The sequence below is a fragment of the Schistocerca piceifrons genome, chromosome 6, assembly GCF_021461385.2.
Source record: "Schistocerca piceifrons isolate TAMUIC-IGC-003096 chromosome 6, iqSchPice1.1, whole genome shotgun sequence".
NCBI classification, from domain to species: Eukaryota; Metazoa; Arthropoda; class Insecta; order Orthoptera; family Acrididae; genus Schistocerca; species Schistocerca piceifrons.
The window spans coordinates 593,218,039-593,239,815 of NC_060143.1; the positions used below are offsets into that span (position 1 = coordinate 593,218,039).

General features: G+C 45.1%; 1 protein-coding gene across 1 annotated transcript in view; it reads left to right on the forward strand.

The window, feature by feature from the left end:
• The window catches only part of LOC124803479 (translation initiation factor IF-2-like), a 74,060-nt gene that overhangs the window by 47,413 nt on the left and 4,870 nt on the right, over positions 1 to 21,777 (forward strand). Inside the window, exon 4 of the mRNA XM_047264671.1 lies at positions 11,569 to 11,670. Coding sequence (XP_047120627.1) covers positions 11,569 to 11,670 — 102 coding nt within the window. The remainder of the gene's footprint in view (positions 1 to 11,568; positions 11,671 to 21,777) is intronic.

Consider the following 21,777-nt stretch of genomic DNA (forward strand, 5'->3'; position numbering starts at 1 on the left):
TTGATAACATTTTTATAAGAACACTGAAACTGCCACAGTGTATTTATTTATTTTTTTATTTAGACGTCAAGTTCCGTAGGACCAAATCGAGGAGCAAATCTCCAAGGTCATGGAACGTGTCAGTACATGAAATTACAAAATAAAGTAATAACAGATAAAAATAAATGTTTGTGAATCCCAAGAAAGTCAGTCCATGAATTTAAATAAACGCAATCAACAATGCGATAAGAATCGGCTTAATTTTTCAAGGAACTCCTAGACAGAATAGAAGGAGTGGCCCATGAGGAAACTCTTCAGTTTCGATTTGAAAGCGCGTCGGTTACTGCTAAGATTTTTGAATTCGAGTGATAGCTTATCGAAAATGGATGCAGCAGTATACTGCACACCTTAAGCAAGTTGCGGGTTTGATTTCTGCTGAGTATTAATTAAGTGAAAGCTGCTTATTCTTTGGAATATTCTAATATTGTTAACAAGAAATGACAGTAAGGAATATATATATATTGAGAGGCCAATGTCAAAATACCCACACTCATGAACAGGGGTCGACAAGAGGTTCGTGAAGTTACACGAACTGCCCGTTTCTGAGCCAAAAATATCCTTTTAGACTGAGGAGAATTACCCCAAAGTATAATATGGTACGCCTAGGAATCTATACGTCAGAAAAATTCAATTTCCACTTAATTGTAACTATCTCATAATAAAGTGTTCGATCGAAGAATTCATAGAGGATCCGAAAGAAGCGTATTTCCCAATCTATAGCTGTCTGTTTGGGATTTTGCAATTGCAATACGATTCTGAACAGATAATGGATACTTTTGGTAGATAATGAAAGATTTTTACTTAATTTCGTAAATATGTATATTAATGGCGTTTTTTGAGCATGTTTTTATTTTATTTACTATTTTCATTTACCTACCCATATCCGTAGAAGCTTACTATACGAATGATCGTATCGAGTTTGTCGATATGAGAGCGTTACCCTAATTGCAGAATGACAACTGTGTTCCACAATAAGTGTGATGCAGCTATTATATAATACATGTGTGTATGGTAAATGTGGGGTAACAACATTTTTTAAATTCTCATATTTCGTTCTTATATCAGTTCTTATATTAATTCTTATATTTTATACTTCAGAAATTTCGGGCACCACGAGCATGGTGCGAAGGCAAGTTTGCCACCGTGACCTTTCTGCGTACGAATCTCTCTCGGGAAACGAACGCCGTTAATATTGCTGACGATTTCACGCGCTGGCAATAACTTCGCGGCACACCATGCACAACGGATCACTTTGTTGAAAACTGGCACTTATTATGAATCGAGGTACAACAGAAATTTCACCGAAAATAATTTCAAGTAATTTTCTCAGTCATTCATTTTCTTTTATTTTTATTCATTCACCAGACATACAATTAGCAGACGAATAACGACAAAGTAAATTCAATATACATTGGAAACATTCGTGTAATAATGTTAACAGACATGGGTAGATAAATGAAAAACAACAAAAACAGTAATGAGCTTTAGAGTAGGGTGTGCAGACTGTGAAGCCGGAGCGCCGGCGACTGTGCCGATGCTACGGTTGAACTGTTCACTCGCTAAGAGGCAAATAAAGCATCTCGAAAATCTGACCGTCGTTTTTTCGGAAACTGTGGAGCACCAACACATAAGCTGAGGCATATGTTCGCTCTTTTTGGCCCCTCTCCCACTGAGCAAGTCAGGTAACGGCGCTGAGCAGGTAAACGTCACACAACTGAGCTGAGGGTCAGGGCCGCGGCGGTGCTCACAGACAGCTTCCTACAGATCTTCCGTGGTGTCTTTTCCATCCCGTCTGTACACTGGTTCGCTGTTGATTATCACGTAATGATCGAACGGCACCACTTGTTTCGGATGAAGAGAGTCTTAGTCGGATCAGCATCTTCCAAGGGTGGCCTCTATGAAACGTTAATCACGTAAATGGCTGCAACGTGAGGAATCAACTGAATCATAACACTTAGACATTTGCAACCCATAACTGTGAAAGATGAGAACAAATATGGAAGTCACCACCTTCGGACAGCAGTTCGGAAACACTCCACAGTAAGCAACACTGCCTCTGTCTTTTATTTCAACCATCGTGTGTGTTGTGGAAATAGCATATTTCACACCATGCAACGTCCAGCTTCCTGTGAGAGGTAATAGATCGAAATGTGTTATGTCGGTTTAGCACTTGATACAGGCCTTGAAGTAATAGGGGAAAAACAAAATGCATGGGGGCGTGTACAAAGCAGTAGTCATACATTGCTTGTATGTGTTACAGCAGAAGAAAACAATGTATCAAACTGGTTATGAAAAAACAACACAGGGACCCTCTCTTGTGATCGTGGGATATGGTCCTCCTACAGTACAGGTTATGAAACTTTACACTGGTCTGTGCAAGCGACTTTGATCAATGGCCACCTGCTCCAATGGATCAATACCTGCATCTTTAGTAGGATCGCCACATATAATTAATGTCAGCATGCATATGGTGTTTGTTTTCAATATATTGGAAGAGAGGGACATGGAGTTCTCTGCTAGACGATGTTAGCTGAGTTTTCTAATTCACAGTGTTTCTCTGTTGGATGGTACAAAATAATGAGGACAGAGAGAACATTCGGGTGATGGACATGAAGGCGCCCTGAGCGTGTCACGTCTCCTTCGGACTGCAGTACCTGCATGTAGTTTGGAAATGCTTCGCAATGCACTAGCAAAATCACCGCCCTTCTTTCAGTCCCCATACTATATGGAGCCTTCCTAATTTTCCTGAGAAGAAACACCACTATAGCTGCTTTTACTGTCTTTTCTAAGACCCCACGCTGCAGGAGAAACCTTTGCTAGGTGCTGACCTTACACGTTGCGCATAGCTGGCAGAGCTACAACAACATGTTCCCATTTCCACGGAGTCGTCAATACACAGTCCTGTCGCATTAACTCAGCTCTCCCTGTTTGTCTATGGGATGCAGCATGTCTTAAATATAGCGCTCTCTGACTTCTGCTCAGTTCTGATTTAAATTTGGACAATCACATGGAAAAAGCTGCAGGGAGGACAAGGCAGAGAGACGAACAGTTTCAAGACGCCGAGGGATTGTCTAAAACCGTGAGGGAGTCTTGTTGTATGGAGTCTTTAGCAGACAGGTTCAAAATGGTTCAAATGGCTCTAAGCACTGTGGGACTTAACATCTGAGGTCATTAGTCCCCTAGACTTAAGACTAATTAACTAACCTAAGGATATCACACACATCCATGCCCGAGGCAGGATTCGAACCTGCGACCGTAGTAGCAGCGCGGTTCCGGACTGAAGCGCCTAGAACCGCTCGTCCATAGCGGACGGCTGATAGGTTCGACAAAGGTGACTTCTTTCGAGATATGAGAGTGCCACGACTATGATTCAATAGTGGGTGCAATCATTAAAAGATATCTCCATAGGACCCAACACAAGTATGTGGTTGAATGGACGGACTTGATTCTATATCACGGACAGCATTTCTGCCAGAAAGTGTAACACTATAGATCTGAGAAGCTGGTTTGTTGGCCATAGGACTTTGTTCATTTCTTAAGTGATTCCTCACATAGCACAGCATCTACTGGATGTGACCATTCTCAATAAACCACCATCCTCCCTCGCCTTCAAGCCCGTGGATGTATCGCAGAGCCTCTGTTACACTGTCGACATGGTACTGACACAGAATACATTACAAATACTGTTTGTTAGTCTAGGAAATATCTAGCAGTGGTATGAGGGAGTTGTAAATATAGCATTAATACACGTTCTTTAGTCTAATCACTTTCTAAATTCGGTGATATGGCTGATTTTGTTACAAGGTTAGACAGATGGCGACGTCCACCAGCACTTCTGTTTGTGTGGAAGACCACTTAATTTGGAAGCAATGCCGTATCTCGATTTGTAAAACATGTATAGTTCTTACCATGGATATCATTAGTGACACTTGTGTGTGTCTGTGGAACCAAAACTGTTTTTTGTGCAAGGTGAGAGTAACACGATCGCTGTGATCGTGTTTTTAACAGCTGGTCTCTTATAAAACGACAACGTCTCTCTCCCTAAGACACTCTCCTACCACTCGCAGACAATTTCTTGAAGGGAATGAAGGATTCTACCTGGAAAATTATGTCCATCACAGGAAGGATATAGATATTGATATTTCCAGAGCCACAACCATCAGGAGGAAGTATTTGTGATGCTCATTGTGAAATGTCATCAGATTGGGGCTGCAATCATAATACTTAACTGTAGCCGGCCGGTGTGACCGTGCGGTTCTAGGCGCTTCAGTCTGGAGCCGCGTGATCGCTACGGTCGCAGGTTCGAATCCTGCCTCGGGCATGGATGTGTGTGATGTTCTTAGGTTAGTTAGGTTTAAGTAGTTCTAAGTTCTAGGGGACTGATGACCACAGATGTTAAGTCCCATAGTGCTCAGAGCCATTTGAACCACTTAACTGTAACATGTGGTTGGTTTCCTGGGACGACACGGTTTGGCGTGCGGCGTGCGCGGCGGAGGTAACCTGTGGCTCGAACGAATTGGCATTTTTGGCTGAAGACTGTCGCCAGCAGCGGTTCCGGCCAGCTGGCTAGTCAGTTTTTGGCCACAGTTGCAGGGGCAAGTCCCAGCAGTGGAGCCTTCTGGATAGCCGAACAGCAAACTAATACTCAGTATCCATTGCATCCGTCGTATGTATTCTCAGTGGAAAATTGAGCAATTCAATAATGATAACTGACAAGTGTTGGTAGTGGACGTATTGATAACATCCAAATTCCTACCACTCCAATTACCGCGGATGCCCTCCAAGGCTGAGGATGTTGCACTCTGCCATACGCACACAGACACCTGTGCGACTCTCCGACCTGGGGCGCTGCATATGGACATTCGGACATGAGGCACAGGATGCACGAATGTTTCAACGATCTCTGACTACAACAGACTGGACCATGGTTTAAGTGTGTCATGTTTAATGCTCCTCAGTACGTCGCAGTGGACTCTCTCTTGCAGAGGTATTTGTTGTTGTCTCTATCTTTTCACGCAGTAGAGCTCTCCTCCTCCTGAATGTAGCAGAGAGAAGCAAGTTAAAGGTTAGACAGTGCTTAAAAACTCAGTTACATCATTAAATTCCCGATTGAGCAATTTATTGTTTCTGATAGTGGTATTATGAGCACACACCAGTCTAATCCCTCCACAAATTGATTAAGGGTATAGCATGCAAATGAGCCAAAATTTGAAATTTTCAGCTACCTCCAATGTAATGCACTTCCTACCAAAAAACTAAATGCGCCAGTATCCCAGTATCCACTGACACGAGGCAAGGGTGAAAAATCCAGTAGAATTTGGAAACTGGGTGGTTGCATGATTGAATCCCACCAAATATTCCAATCCTAGTATCTACCAATACGAAACAAGAAGAAACTGTCCCATACAGGGGGTATCGATTTAATTAATTAGTCAATCTGATAGAGTCAGCGAAGATTTCTGAGACATCCACGGCTGGGAGTTTACCAAGTAAATACTGATTTGTTTGCAGGTCGATCCAAGCATGACCGACAGTGCGTGGAGGCCTGGCAGTGGCACATGACGAGACATGGCTGAGAGAGAGAGAGAGAGAGAGAGAGAGAGCATCGTTACAACACAAATTGCTCAGGTACCAGTATCAAAGTGTTGCCACCACCTGAAGTTTTTGTTCGGGATTGGCGCGATGTCCCACCTTTCAGTCGTGGAGTGTGAGCGGGCGTAGTGTGGTGTGAGTGTGCGGGAGTACAGGAAGAGGTCGGTCTGGCAGACGATGCCCTGCAGTCAGTGTGAAAGGCTTGCACAATCGGGTTAAAAAACTGCTACAGTTTAAATATTTGATACAGCCTTGTCACCTTCAAAATGTTTAAATAAACAATATTCTCCACAGTGCAGTCAGTTTCCTAACAAATTATTCAAATAAATAACATATATTCCAAACACTGCCTTTTATCCAATAAATTGTTTAAATAAACAATAATCTGCATACTGCCTTTTCTACCAGAAATTGTTTAAACTGTATTCCATACACTGCAATCGATTTCCCACCAAATATACAATCAACTGAGTCTTTTTCCCACTAATTTCCAGGTGGGGGACGGGGTAGGGGTTAATTAATTGATCGAATTAGTCAATTAATTTTGTATCAAATGTGTGTTTGTATAGGCGAGGGGAGTTCCCAGATGGGTAGGCAGGGGGGTGGGAAGGAGGGGGAGTATGAGGAGAAGGAGGGATAGGTGGGGGGGGGGGGATTTCTCAGAAGGATGAATTATCCCCAGAGAGTCATAATCCACTTAGCAGCACAATAGGTTAAGGACCTGTCAACTAACAGAGAACAATAGGTTTACCCATGCATCAGTGCTTTCCCCCTGACTGGATGCAACCCACACAAACAATTTGTCCTTGTTCTCTCTTTACGCTACTATCGACATATTGGGTATTAGGTGGGTGGTCATAGTATTCTGGCTGATCAGTATATATTAACGGAAAAGTAATTTACTAAATAAATCCACACTGAAGTTATTACAAGAGTAATTTATACTAATTTGGCGTTTGCCACCCTTAGAAATCGGTATTTAACATCCAGAAACCACAGAACACACCCTATGGTCTAACTTTACTGCTAGTATTGCTTAGTAGTAAATTCCGGTCTTATTTCCTCCTTACATCACTAATGTAGTTCAGTACTCTTGCCAATTTTCTTCTCTATTACTAGCTCATCACCTCAGCCTCACTTACTCTTACTTGGGGGTGGCCACCCATAATGCTAGCCGTACGAAGTCGGGCTGGGTCACAAGTTACTAAGATAACAGCTCCTCCGTGGGCGCCAAGTCCCTATCACACCTGTACTTCTTGTTGTTGTGTTTCTCTGTCCTCTGCTCACTGCCATGGTCACCATCACCAAATGCATTCTATGGGCCCACATGTTCGGCACATATCCCAGAAATGAGCAAACAAGACTATTGTTGCAAAGCCTGTCCAGTTCCTATATATTGATTTAGTGAGGGTGACGACCTGCGGGTTACTTTTTCGATATGTCGTCGACAGGTCAAATGCTAGTCGAGGTGAACATCCAAAAATGTGTGTAATGTTTTCATGCTGAAACTTGATTACAGGCGCCACGCTAGGTAGCTGCGCGGTCTGAGGCGTCTTGCCACGGTTCGAGCGGCTCCCCCCGTCGGAGGTTCGAGTCCTCCCTCGGGCGTCGGTGTGTGTGTTGTCCTCAGCGTAAGTTAGTTTAAGTAGTGTGTAAGCTTAGGAACCGATGACCTCAACAGTTTGGTCCCGCAGAAGTTACCACAAATTTACAAATTGCTTAAAGGAGAAAACACTCATAATTTTATGTATCTTCGTGATTCATTATCCGCGAAATTCTTTTTCTCCTAGCATTTATCCGCACTTGGAAAATTTTCTTTAGCTCATTTTATTCATTGTAATCGATGTTTCGAGGAAGCCTGCAACTGTATCCTTCACGATCTAAATAATACAACAGTTATGTAACGCGTGCAGTGTTTTATAATTTAAATTAAAAAATTATGTTATTTTGACTTTATGGTCGGAACCGTTCACATCGCAAACAGGCGCCAGGTGACGTAAGGTGGGGAATGACGCGAGGCGTCGCACAGGCCGGCAGCCCGGCTCGGGCAGCATCTGCCTGAACCAGCGTGCAAGGCCGCCCGGACACCGCCCACACTCTCCCGGGACGTCAATCAGCAGCGCGAATTCGACCCGGGCCTGCCTCTCACCCCGGTCTCGGAAGCTAGATAGCTACACGAGCGCATCACCTTAGTCGCGAACCTCATTATTAGTATCTGCTTAGTGTTTGCATTATGGACAAATTTCGTCTCTGCAGCTGAATGAAAGGCCGGTTTTTTGTTTGCCAGATTCTTTTATTTGCGATTCATCTTCATTGGTACGTAATACATTTTCTGGAACCCATCATATTCAAGCGGCAAAAACTTGACAATAGTGTTCTGAATAATCACAGTCTATTTGGCTACTTTTAGGTTAAAATAATTTTTTGCGCTTGTTACCCTATGTTGTTAAAAGTTTATCGTTCCGTTTAGGAATATGTGTCGTGCTTCTCACAAACACTATGTGATCAAAGTATCCGGACAACTGTCTAAATGACTTACAAGTTCGGGGAGCCTTCCATCGGTAATGTTGGAATTCAATATGGTGTAGGCCCATGTAATGTAACGGACTACTGAAACCACCGATACCACCGACTGGCGATGGCGAGGTGTGCGGTGCCGTCAATCAACTTGAAGGAGCAAGTGAACTGAAATATTATTTTGTTACAAAACTGTTAATATGTGGGCAATCATGAGGTATATTGCCACAGAACTATATTATAAACACTTTTCATTTTTCATACTATGTTTTTCATATATGTATACGTGCGATGTGTAAAATATCGATATACAACCAAGGTTGGCAGTACTGCACAGTTTGTAAGCTCTGTGAACAGGAGCCGGTTGTTGGCGGGTGTAGAGACGATGGGCAGTTGGTGTTGAGACGCTTGCTTTCAGAAGGTCAAGGATAGAGGGAACGAAATGATGTATTGGAAAAGCTGTTACATTGAAAATTATTGAATATCGTCACGATCAGCATTTATAAAATAAAAGTTGGAAGTTTAAATATGTATCAATTCTTACGCAGCACAATATACACCCTGGACTTCAAATTGATTTAACAAACAGCGGATGGCGAGATTCATCACTGGACCACGAGCGTACAACAACGACCAATAAAGGTAAGAAAGTTATATTACTCTAAATTCAAATTGTGATAATACCTTTCTTTCTCCATGTCTTCAACCCTGTAGGTACTCTGTTGTTAGAGGGAACAGCGTGACGGGGACTTGTCGACTAGATACACGAGGGAGACCACACAGGTTTAAAATGATAATTTGTAGCTTAATATACTGCTACTGATAATAATTAATATTTGTCCCCAAGAGAAAGAGGTGCATTACACCCACCCTTAGCCTTGATTACAGCTTCCACCCTCGCAGGCATACGTTCAGTCAGGTGCTGGAAGGTTTCTTGGAGAATGGGAGCCCATTCTTCACGCAGTGCTGCACTGAGAAGAGGCATTGATGTCGGTCGGTGAGGCCTGTCACGAAGTCGGCGTTCCAAAACGTCCTAGAGTTGTTTTATAGGATTCAAGTCAGGACTCTGTGCAGGCCAGTCCATTACAGGGATGTTATTGTCGTGTAACCACTCCGCCACAGGCCGTGCATTATGAACAGGTGCTCGATCGTGTTGAAAGATGTAATCGACATCTTCGACTTGCTCGTCGACAGTGCGAAGCAAGAAGGTGCTTAAAATATCAATGTAGGCGTGAGCTGTGATAGTGCCACGCAAAACAACAAGGGGTGCAACCTCTTCCATGGAGAACACGACGACACCATAACACCACCGTCTCCCAATTTTACTGCTGGCGCTAACACGCTGCGAGATGACATTCACCGGGCATTCGCCATACCCACACCCCGCTATCGGATCGCCACATTGTGCACTGTGATTCGTCACTTCAAATGGTTCAAATGGCTCTGAGCACTATGGGACTTTGTGGTCATCAGTCCCCTAGAACTTAGAACTACTTAAACCTAACTAACCTAAGGACAGCACACACATCCATGCCCGAGGCAAGATTCGAGCCTGCGACCGTAACGGTCACGCGGTTCCAAACTGAAGCGCCTAGAACCGGACGGCGACACCGGCCGGCGATTCGTCACTCCGCAGAACGTTTTTCCACTGTTCAATCGTCCAATGTTTACGCTCCTTACACCAAGCGAGGCGTCGTTTGACATTTACCGGCGTGATGTGTGGCTTATGAGGAGCAGGTCGACCATGAAATCGAAATTTTCTAAAATTCCGTCTAACTGTCGTAGTACTTGCAGTGGATCGTGATGCAGTTTGGAATTCCTGTGTGATGGTCTGGATAGATGTCTGCCTATTACACATTACGAACGTCTTCAACTGTCGGCGGCATCTGTCAGTGAATAGAGGAATTCGGCTTGTTCGCTTTTGTGCTGTACGTGTCCCTTCACGTTTCCAAGTCACTGTCACATCGGAAACAGTGGACCAAGGGTTGTTTACAAGTGTGGAAATCTCGCTCACAGACGTTATGAGACAAGTGACACTGAATCACCTGACCACGGTGGAAGTGCGTGAGTTCCACGGAGCACCCCATTCTGCTCTCTCACGATGTCTAATGACTGCTGGGGTCGCTGATCTGGAGTACCTGGCAGTAGGTGGCAGCACAATGCACCTAATATGAAAACCGTCTGTTTTTAGGGTTGTCCGGAATAGATTCCATATTCCATATTTAAACATTGTGCCGGTTAAGCTTGCCACTTACGTGCAAAGTTGCCTCACCGCCGATACTGACACGCGCAGCAGACTCGCCGTCCTTCCTCTGTGGCTTCCGCCAGCTGCCGGCTTCTAACTCACGATCGAAATTTTGAACATTGTTTTACATACTTCGTAGCTCTTAATCGTTGACCGCTGTGCATTAAATACGTACAGCTGTTTGTAATCGCTATGTTCATTCAGAATTATTGGTACGAAAACGACAAGAGCACTCCGCAGCTTGTAAGTAAAATTAATACGTGTTGCACGCGAAACGTTTCGGAGTGTTAGTAGTTCCAGGACTTTGGAAATTTCTCATCGACACGATCAAACACTCGGATTACTATTTCTGTGTCGTGCTGCCTGTCTTGCACTGTAACCGTCTTTCTGTGGTTATAAGACACTGTGTCGTCTCCATTATGCAGAAAATAAGACAGACGCTATACATTACTCATATTGTCTGCGAAATTTCACAGTATGTTTTTCTGCATACTGTAGTAGGCGCGGACGGTACCTTAACCTCAAGAAGACGACGCACTACAGTGGGGAAGATGTACAAATGAGGAAAAAATCTCGAAACGGATAGTGCTAAACACGAATAATATACGTACCCGGTGCACTGCTACATTATTTAAACTAGAAACATTTGCGCAACGCGAAGAGTGTAGGGGTATCAACTAGCGCTAAGGTGGTCGGACAACGAAACACGCGAAAAATGCGTTGGGGCAAACCCACAGTGTTCTGACGGTCGAAAGTATGACGAAGCTGCGCCTGCGCAGTGGAGACAGTTTGAGAACGGTTGCACTCGGCTGCGGCACTCTACTGGAGCGAGTCCCCTGTGTGGCTGTCCTCCCCGGTGGCGAGGCGGAGGACACGAGAGGACCGGTGGCCGGCATCGTCCGCTACGGACAGAGCGCTACGAAAAGGGATTCGATTTGGACAGGGCGATCGTGACGGGGCAACGAGCAGCCACGCACGACACCAGAGGGCGAGACTGAGTGGCGGTGAGGGCCGGCGCCGCGGCCGAGACGCGTGGCGTCGGCGTCGGCGTCGGCGTCGGCGGGGCGGCCGCCGCTATAACAAGTCGTTCACCGGGCCGCCGATAGCCGGCCGTGATAGCGCGCAACGAGCACTCCACTTGTTAAGCCTCGAGATGAAGAATTACTCCGGCGCAGCTATCGATTCATCTGGCGGGCGGCCCGCAGGGACAGCCGCAGCCGCGGCCGGCGGGGCCCTTCGGCATGCCGCAGGGCTGTCCAGCGCGCTGCGGCTCTCTGGTGCTGGCCGCCAGCGAAATCCGTCTCAGTGCCACCTAAACCGTGAGTGCACGACGTCACGCTTGAAACGGATGTCTCTCTATATGTTAGCGATTGAACCCGAATTTTGAGACCCAGAGACGCACAGACATTCGAGAAAAAGATCCTCCGTCAGATAATGTATCTCAAAAGATCGGCGACGGACGGTGTGGATTACGAGGAACGGAACAACTCTACCACGACAACGAAAGATTCCTCGAATTAGTTAGAAAAAGAAAACCGCAAATTTACGGACGTACGTGTATACGGGTCCTGCCATCACAAAAAGATGAAATTAGAAGAGCAATAGGAACGGCAAAAGGTAGAAAAAAGCAGTTGCTCCAGGTCAAATACCATTTGAAATTCCGAAATTATTAGATGATAACGCCATCTCAATTCGCCAAATAATATTTAATCAAATTTATAACACGGGTAAATTTCCTGACAAATGGCTGACGTCACACTTCGTCCCTTTCCACGAGAAAAACAACGCAAGAAAATGCGGAGACTACAGCCTAATTAGACTGATTTTAAGCCATAGCCTTAAGAAATTTCTCGAGATCACTCGATACGGAATCACAGCCAAGTGTGAAAGGGATATGGGATACTCACACTTTGGATTTAGACCACGGAAGCATTGGTCGCGATTCAGGTATTTGTTCAAAAGTGTTTACGATCAGAGGAAGAATCTGATGCTGTGCTTCATAGACTATGAAAAAACGCTTCACGGGTGCAGCACCGTAAACTTGTACAAATTTTTAGAAGACTGGAGGCAGACGGAAAACATATTCGTTGTATATAAAATCAGTACTGGAATCAAACTGCTGAGGTCAGAACTGGCCGGCAATGACAGAAGCACAAAAAATCTGTAGAGGAGTTACATACGACTGTGTACACTCCTCTTTAACCTGTACTCAGAACATGTATTCCACGAGGTGCTCGAAGACTAGGGATAGGTATTAAAGTAAATGGTATATGCGTTAACGACGTAAGAGACGCAGATGACACAGTCTTAATTGCAGACAACATGAATCATCTGCAACATCTTCCGACTACAGTGGGAGAACACAGCAGAAATACGGGTCTGGATATCGACACCAAAAAGACCAAATTTATGATAAAGACTCGCAATTCAAAATGTTCAAATGTGTGTGAAATTTTATGGGACTTAACTGCTAAGGTCATCAGTCCCTAAACTTACACACTACTTAACCTAAATTATCCTAAGGGCAAATACACACATCCATGCCCGAGGGCGGACTCGAACCTCCTCCGGGACCAGCCGCACAGTCCATGACTCGCAATTCAGATGAGCATCAAAACCCAGAATTAATGCTTAACAATGAACTCATAGACAGGGTGAACAGATTTAACTACTTTGGGACGTGGTTGTGCGAAAATTGGTCGTCGGACATGGAAATCAGATGCACAAGAGAAGGCCCGCAGTGTATTCGTGAAATTAACAAAGTGTTCACTAGCGCCGACTTTGATCTCAACTTCAGAGTTAGATCTGTGAAGAGCTATGTATGGTTAGTGCTTTTGTATGGCGTGGGAAGTTGGACGTCGAAAGTGAACACCGGGAACAAGTTGGAAGCATTCGAGATGTGGTTATACCGAAGAACACTTAAAATTCCGTGGACATCAAGGAAAACAAATGAAGAAATCTTGTGAATATTAAAAAGAGACCGCGAACTGCTAACCACAATCAGACGTAAGAAAACAGCTTACTTAGGCTTGTGGTACGAAATGAAAGATATAACCTTCTTAAACTGATAATCGAGGGGAAGACTCGAGGCAAAAGAGGAATTGGCACGAGAAAAACGTCAAGGTTCCGCAACATCAGACAGTGGACAGGAATAAAAAACGCCGCCGACTTGATCCGTGCTGGAAGAGATAGAGAAGACTGGGCAGATGTGGATATGCAGCAGCGGAAGAAGAAGAAGAATGTATATGACGTGCGAGAAGAGGCCGAGAGTTTAAGATAAGGTTCCCGACAAACGGTCCAGAAAGGAAGGATGTCGAACTGGCAGGATTAAATCGAGGAGATCGGACCGTAAAAAGTGTGACAAGGAGGTGATCTACAGCCTTAAAGTCATCGACGATCCTCATCAGAAACCGAGAGCAGGGGATGCAGAGAGAAAACAACGGAAGCATTTGAGACTGCAAACACATTTGTTACAATGTAGCTGTACACTGCGGCCAGCCAGCTTGTGGCAGGTTGCAGTACTTCCTACACTGTAATTTAAAAAAAAAGCTGCGGTGTCCTCTGCCCAAAATGAATAAAATAACAAAACAAACTTGTGATTCCTATTTTATGTGTTGTTCAACAGCTGCTACTGAATAAAGACGGGCTGAGTCGTGTGAGATGTAAAAGCAGTTTTATTTCGTGGACTGTCCAGATGTCGAAACCAGGTTTTCGCCAAATTGTGGAGCTCAGTGCAGCACGTATCTTTTGCTGTGTGCGTAACACTCTCACCTGTTGTATCAAGCGAGATACTAAATCGAATACGAATCTTTCTGGCGAGCGGATGGTGAGTCGCGCTTGGGTAGTTCAGTTGGTAGAGCACTTACCCGCCGAAGGTAAAGGTCCCGCGTTCGAGTCTCGGTCCGGCACACAGTTTTAATCTGTCGGGAAGTTTAATATCAGCGCACACTCCGCTGCAGAGTGAAAATCACAATCTGGAAACCAAATATGCTTTTCTTTTAAATGGAACCGTTTCGAAAGTTCTTGAAAAGACGAGTGCATTGACATAACGTTTGTTAATTTTTCCATTGAAACCTTTCGAGAAAGTATCCGAGAAACGAACTAAAACTGAAAGGCTGGGCATCCGAAATCTGCTGTTGCGATGTATACACGCTGACTGTTACTCTCGAGTAAAACATAGGAGGTGAGACAACTGCCTGCTCAATCGTATATTTCTTTTTCTTCTCCGCTGAAAAAATAGTCACCTCCTCCCATTTAGGTGGAATTTTTAAAAGGAAACTGGAAGCTGACACCCTAAGAAGGTATCAAAAATGGTAGACTGTTCACGCGGGGGCGATTATCGACAGCGGAAGAGAAAATCTGACACAATCTATGTTGGAATGTTTATATGTTCAACCAGAAGCGGTACTGGGAAATCGGTTTACGGAACTTTGAACCTGGAAGCACCGTGTACACGTGGTGAGTAGCAGATGTGACAAGATGTGTTATAAAGTAGCAGTTCCCACAGCGTCTTAAACTGTATCGCAAATACCTCGATAATTAGCAAACGATTTCGAGGTTTCAGCACTGTACAGCACATTAAGTTATATACAGGGTGTGCACAGAAAGAATGGTTAATATTCAGGGACATGACAGGAATGGTCATTCGAAGCAAAAAAGTCAAGTAAACATAGACTCTAAAATGTATACCCTAAGAACTATGAGCACTTGTTCATCTTCGGTACTGTGAAACAAATATCTTTCCTTTCCATATTTTGAGAGGTTTTAGAATGGACCAGTAAAGGAAACAAAATATCCGGTAAATATGGGCTCTTAAGTCGATACCTCAAGATCTACGAGCACTTGTTCGTCTTCACTACTCTGAAATACTGAAATATCTCTTCTACTGAAGAAGTGGTCACAGATGTTAAGTTATGCATTTTATAGCCCATGTTCGATACATATTTTTCCTTATTTTGGTCCATACTACCTCGCGCCAAAACACCGAAAGCAAAGAGCCTGTAGTAGAACAGATTTGTTTCATAGTATCAAAAATGAAGAAGTTCTCATAGCTCTTAAGGAATGGGTTTTAGAGCCCACGTTTACTAGACTATTTTGCTTAAAATGGTCGTTCTCGTTTATCCGCGAATACTCACCATTACCCCTGGGCCAACACGTATTTTATAATCGGGTGAATAGTAATCGAGACACAGAATTAGTAGCAGAATGCCTTCAGAAGTATCCTTGTACACTTCTCCCGGGGCCTCCTTCTTGCTGTTTAAAGTGACGCCTTACGTTTTGTAAGTAACAAAGATTTTGCACGACTGAAGCACATTATATTTCCGGAGATACTGATGAAACAATTGAAGTGTATTCTGTTGGGCAGCGTCCGCTGAAATGGAGAAATGTTTATTTCAGCTTTGTGGCCGGACATCTTTCCGGTAGCCACAGTCAATCGTCAGTTAATCAAAAGTAGGGAAGTGGTGAACAGCTTGTTCTGTCTGTTGCTGCCTTTTAACTGGCTGTGTATCGTATTTTGTGGGCAGCCGAGCACTTGTCCGGAGAGCGTGGCAGGCGGCACGCAGAGCAGACGCAGGCCGGCCGGTGCACCAGTCCGGAGCCCCTGCGGCTGGCCCGACTGCGCGCTGCGGCTGCGCCTCCCGGCCCGGCCCGGGCGGCGGAGAGCGCGGCGCGGCGCGGGAGGCCAGCTCGCGGCGTGCCTCTGCGGCTGTCAAATGCACCGCTCCGTCTTCCGGGAAATGTCACTTCCCCACTATGGTGCGCGCAGTAATATCGACTTCACGCTAGCAAATAATGCAGCAATGGCATGCGTAACAAACTGGACTGTACACGACAACATAACCAGTAGTGATCATAAGGTCATAACATACACACTAACTCAAACTCAGAACACAATGACCAAACCACACAAGACACTTGCTGTTGCACAAGGCAGACTGGAACAAATTAACGGAAATTATCCAACGACACGATTTAGAAAACATCAATGGAAGTATCGGTTATAGAGCACACAAGTTAACACAGGTGATACAACATGCACAAAACACATCAATACCGACAGCAAAGAACACAAATTGCTCACCAGTACCATGGACCAACGAACTTACGAGACTCAAACAAGACGCAAGACGCAAACGAAAATTATATCAAAGGGCGATAGCCGATAGGGACCGACGAATAAGACTTGAAGCATATAGGCATGCACAAGACTTATACAGACAGACCCTATACAACACGCGTAGACAACAATGGGAGCTATTTGTAATAACACAAACAGAGCAAAATATATTGGGGGAACCATACAAAATACTGACAGAGAAGATGAAAACCCCACTAGTTCTGGGAACGCTAAGGCAGGATGACGGCACGATGACGAGGGGATGGAGGAATACAGCGAAGTTTCTGCTGTATAAACTGCTCCCTGACGACGTTATCGATACAGACACACAATGTCATGCAACACTAAGAGGAAACCTGCACACACCATACAACACTGCAACTGTCACCTGTCCTTTTGCGCAAGAAGAGGTTGCGCTAGCAATCTCATAGCTCAAAAACAAAAAAGCACCTGGACCAGATGGTATCCACTCGGAAACACTGAAAAAACTAACACCGCAGATCCCCCGTTCCTAACAACGTTACTGAACGATTCCTTACGGCTGGGCAGGGTACCTACAGCACGGAAACCTCCAAAGCAGTCATTATTAAGAAATCAGCGGACAGGGATCCTTCAGATCCAAAGACTTACAGGCCAATATGCCTAATAAACACCCTAGCAAAGATTCAGGAGAAGCTACTGTGTAAGCGCCTGCAAACACACAGAGCTCTCAGGGGTATGAGCCAACACCAGTTCGGTTTCAGATCTGGCAGATCAATAGATGATGCCATCAACCAGGCCCTCCACATAGTTAACACTACAAAACAGAAATACGCCATGGCAATAATGATTGACATTGCCGGAGCATTTTATAATCTTTGGTGGCCAGCACTGTTTCAGAGGCTAAGACATCTGGAGGTACCGCAATCACTGTACAACAGTTTTCTGGACTACTGTAAAGACCGAGTAGTCGAATGGCAGATGGACAGCCGGAAAGTAATTGAAAGAATTACCAAAGGCTGTCCTCATGGGTCGATCTGCGGCCCCATCTTCTGGGACATAACAATCGAACCCCTCCTACAACTTCTGGACGGGGATGACAGGTCAGACGGAATTGTCGCCTACGCAGATGACCTGTTAGTTGTAGTCACTGCAAACAACAGAGCCCAGTTAGAAGAGAAAACCAGTGGATTACTACAAACAATTACTCAGTGGTGTCGCAACAACAAACTCAGGATAGCCGAAAACAAAACAACATACACTTTACTGAAAGGATCACTCCAAAGGAATCCTTCGGTTAAAATTGGGGACACAAACATCAAACGAGCACGCATTACGCGCTATCTTGGGGTACACATAGATGAAAAATTGAATTTCCACGAACACATAAGGCTGACAACAGAAAAAGCAGAAAAAATACTCCACAAACTGATGAGGCTAAATTCAAAACAGTACAGACTACCTCTAGCAGTCATACGTACATACCACTGTGCGCTCTTCGAATCAGTACTCAGCTTTGCAGCTAGCACGTGGGCACATAGACTGAACGTGGTCACCAACAAAGCATCCGTCAGACGAGGGCAGAGAAGTGTCCTACTTAGGCTATCTGGAGCCTTCGGTACCACCTCAGCAGATGCACTGTGTGTGGTGCTCGGAATATGCCCCATAGATATCACGATCAAATACAGAGCTGCAAGGTACTGGTTAAAGGTGGGGAGACTAGATAAGGTACACACAATAACCGGTGTGCCCATAGAGACGATACGTCACCTTAAAAGTTGGCGTTTGGATACATGGCAAGGTGAGTGGGATGTAAGTGATAAGGGACGTAGACTGCACAACTTCCTCCCTGACATAAGGGAGCGGTTGAGAATGAGACATATCGATCCCAGCCGCGGTATGGTACATTTCTTAACCGGACACGGACCTTATCCCACGCACTTAAACCGCGTGAGTCTGAGGCAGACACCTACGTGCACATGCGGGGAAGAAGGTTTCCCAGAACACACTGTCTTTTTCTGCGGGCAATACACGAACAATAGACATACGCTACACTTAGATTACACAGATACAGACATAGATATATGCACAGCAATAAGAGACGAAGAACAATGGGCACAATTAAACGCACTGACAAACAGTATTTCAAAAACAACACATGAAGAGTATATGCGGACACGACATCACAGACATGCCTATGTGCAGCGTAACAGAAATCTCCAGAGGATGGACAGCGATACTCACAGTGACAGCGAAAATAGTGAAAATGAGGAGGAACAGGAGGAGGAAGCTGAGATATGACAGTAAATAAGCAAATTGCTGGAAGTCTAGCCAAGAAAACACCAAATGCTGTACAAGGATGCGCACCTAATGTAGTTAATACATAGGATTAGTAACAAATAGGATAAGAAACATTATTTCTCTACTAATAACCATTTGTGTGTGTGTGTGACTGGCGGTCAACGGCTCGATGAAACCATTCCGAGGTATTCACCGTCAATCACACTCGGTGATGGTACTACCATTTCTCTCATCTATCCTATCTTCTTTTTATATTCTTCTTAAAAGCAACAAAATTTTATTTATATTTCAACCTCAAATTATTGTTATTTTGAATCATTCTTTGTAAATGTTGTAGGTAAAACAAAAGGAAAGAAAACTGTAAAAAGATGAAAAACGAAAATTGTAAGATGTACGACCTGTTTTAAACATCAGGTAACAGGTCTATAATTTGGCAATAAATAAATAAAAAAAATAAAAATTCCCCACCATCAGCACTTCTCGCTCTTTACTTTACGGGCAGCCTCCTTATCCCCGATGATATACACTGAAGCGCCAAAGAAACGCATCTTCAAGAACAGAGATACGTAAACAGGCAGAATACTGCGCTACGGTAGGCGACGCTTATATAAGACAATAAGAGTCTGGCGCAGTTGTTAGATCGGCGACTGCTGCTACAGCGTCAGGTTACCGACATTTAATTCAGTTTCGACGTGAGGTTATAGTCGACGCATGACAGGTGGGACACAGCATCTCAGAGGTAGCGATGAAGTGGAGATTTTCCCGTACGAGAATTACGCAAATGCGCCGTGGATATCAGGAATCCGGTAACACATCAAATCTCCGACAACGCTGCGGCCGGAAAAACGTCCTGCAAGAAGGGGACCGACGACGACCCAAGAGAATCGGCCAACGTGACAGAAGTGCAACCCTTCCGCCCATTGCTGCAGATTTCAGTGCTGGGGTACGAACAAGTGTCACCGTACGAACCATTCAGTGAAACGTCATCGATATGGGCTTTCGCAGCCGAAGGCCCACTCGTGCTCCCTTCATGACCGCACGCTTTGCCTGGGTCCGTCAACACCTGCATTGCACTGTTGATGAGTGGAAACATGTTGCCTTGTCGGACGAGTCTCGTTTCAAATTCTATGTAGCGGATGGACGTGTACGGGTTTGAAGACAACCTCACGAATCCGTGGACCCTGCATGTCAGCAGGGGAGTGCTCAAGCTGGTGGAAGATCTGTAATGGGGTGGAGCGTTTGCAGTCGGAGTGATATGGGACCCCTGATACGCCTAGATACGACTCTGACAGGTGACACGTACGTAAGCATCCTGTCTGATTACCTGCATCCATACGTGTTGATTGTGCGTTCCGGCGAACTTTGGCAATTCCATAATTCCAACACGATAATGCCACACCTCACACGTCCAGACTTGCTACCGAGTGGCTCCTGAAACACTCTTCTGAGTTTAAACACTTCCGCGGTCCACTAAACTCCCCAGTCATGAACATTATTGATTGTATCTGGGATGCTTTGCAACGTGCTCTTCAGAAGAGAGCCCCAGCACCTCAAAAAAAAAAAAAAAAAAAAAAAAAAGTTCAAATGACTGTGAGCACTATGGGACCTAACATCTGATGTCATCAGTCCCCTACAACTTAGAACTACCTTAACGTAACTAACCTAAGGTCATCACACACATCCATGCCCGAGGCAGGATTTGAACCTGCGACCGTAGCGGTCGATCGGTTCCAGACTGAAGCGCCCAGAACGGCTCGGTCAAAGCGGCCGGCCAGCCCCTCCTGCTCTTACGGATTTATGGACAGCTCTGCAGGGTTCAAGGTGTGAGTTCCCTCTACCACTCTTTCAGACATTACTCGAGTCCGTGCCACGTAGTATTGCGGCACTTCCGCTTGCTCACGGGAGTCCTACACGATGTTAGGCAGGTGTGACAGTTTCTTTGGGTCTTCAGTGTATTTCTTGTTCTTCACAAGCAACTCTGACTCCCACATATTTCAATAAATTCGACTGTGAACTCTTTAAGTCACCAAAGGGTACCAACCATTTCATATTTAGGACGAGAGCCAGTCAGCGCCTACGATTTGTCTGAAGAGTTGTGAAATGCGCCCGCAAATCTGAGCCTGCGGCACCATTTCCGATTTTAGAACTATATATTAATGCCTTCAGGTGCTGACAGGCGTTGATATATATCAACGGGGACAGGTGAAAATGTGGGACTTGAACCCAGGATCTCCTGCTTACATGTATCTCGGGAGGCGTGCGCGAGATAGTCCCTGCAGTCGCACTATCCTCTGTATCCTCGGTGGCTCAGATGCATAGAGCGTCTGCCATGTAAGCAGGGGATCCCGGGTTCGACTCCCGGTCGGGGCCCACATTTTCACTTGTCCCCGTTGATATATATCAACGCCCGTTAGCAGCTGAAGGTATTAATACATAATCCTAATTTCGTTCTAGACGGCTGCAGGTCATCAGTGGTGTCTGTTCTTTCGGACACCACAGACACCATATCCATCCATATAAGTATGAATTCCGATTTGGTGTAGTCTCGAATCGGCGCGAAATTCTGGCCCGTGCGCTGTGGTTCGTATGCGCAGACAGCAGCGTCTACTGCTCGTCGGCGGTGGCTGGTCTTTCCAGAGGCAGGCAGCGGCAGGTAGCCGTCGGAACGACAGCACAATGGCGACGGCGCACGAGGGCAGCGGCTGAGTGGCAGCCCTCCGGGGGCTGCCTGCGTCCGAGGGCGCACTGGGCCCAATTCAGCACTACGTTCCGAGAAGCAGCTATGATTCTGGGAGAAGCTAGGTTCGAAATAACGTCCCTCGAGTTGACGGCAGTCCCTCAGAATTCATCTACATCTACGTGGTTACTCTGCAAATCACATTTAAGTGCCTGGGAGAGGGTTCATCGAACCACCTACCACCTTGACAATTCTCTATTATTCCAATCTCGTATAGTGCGTGGAAAAAAAAGTAACACCTATATCTTT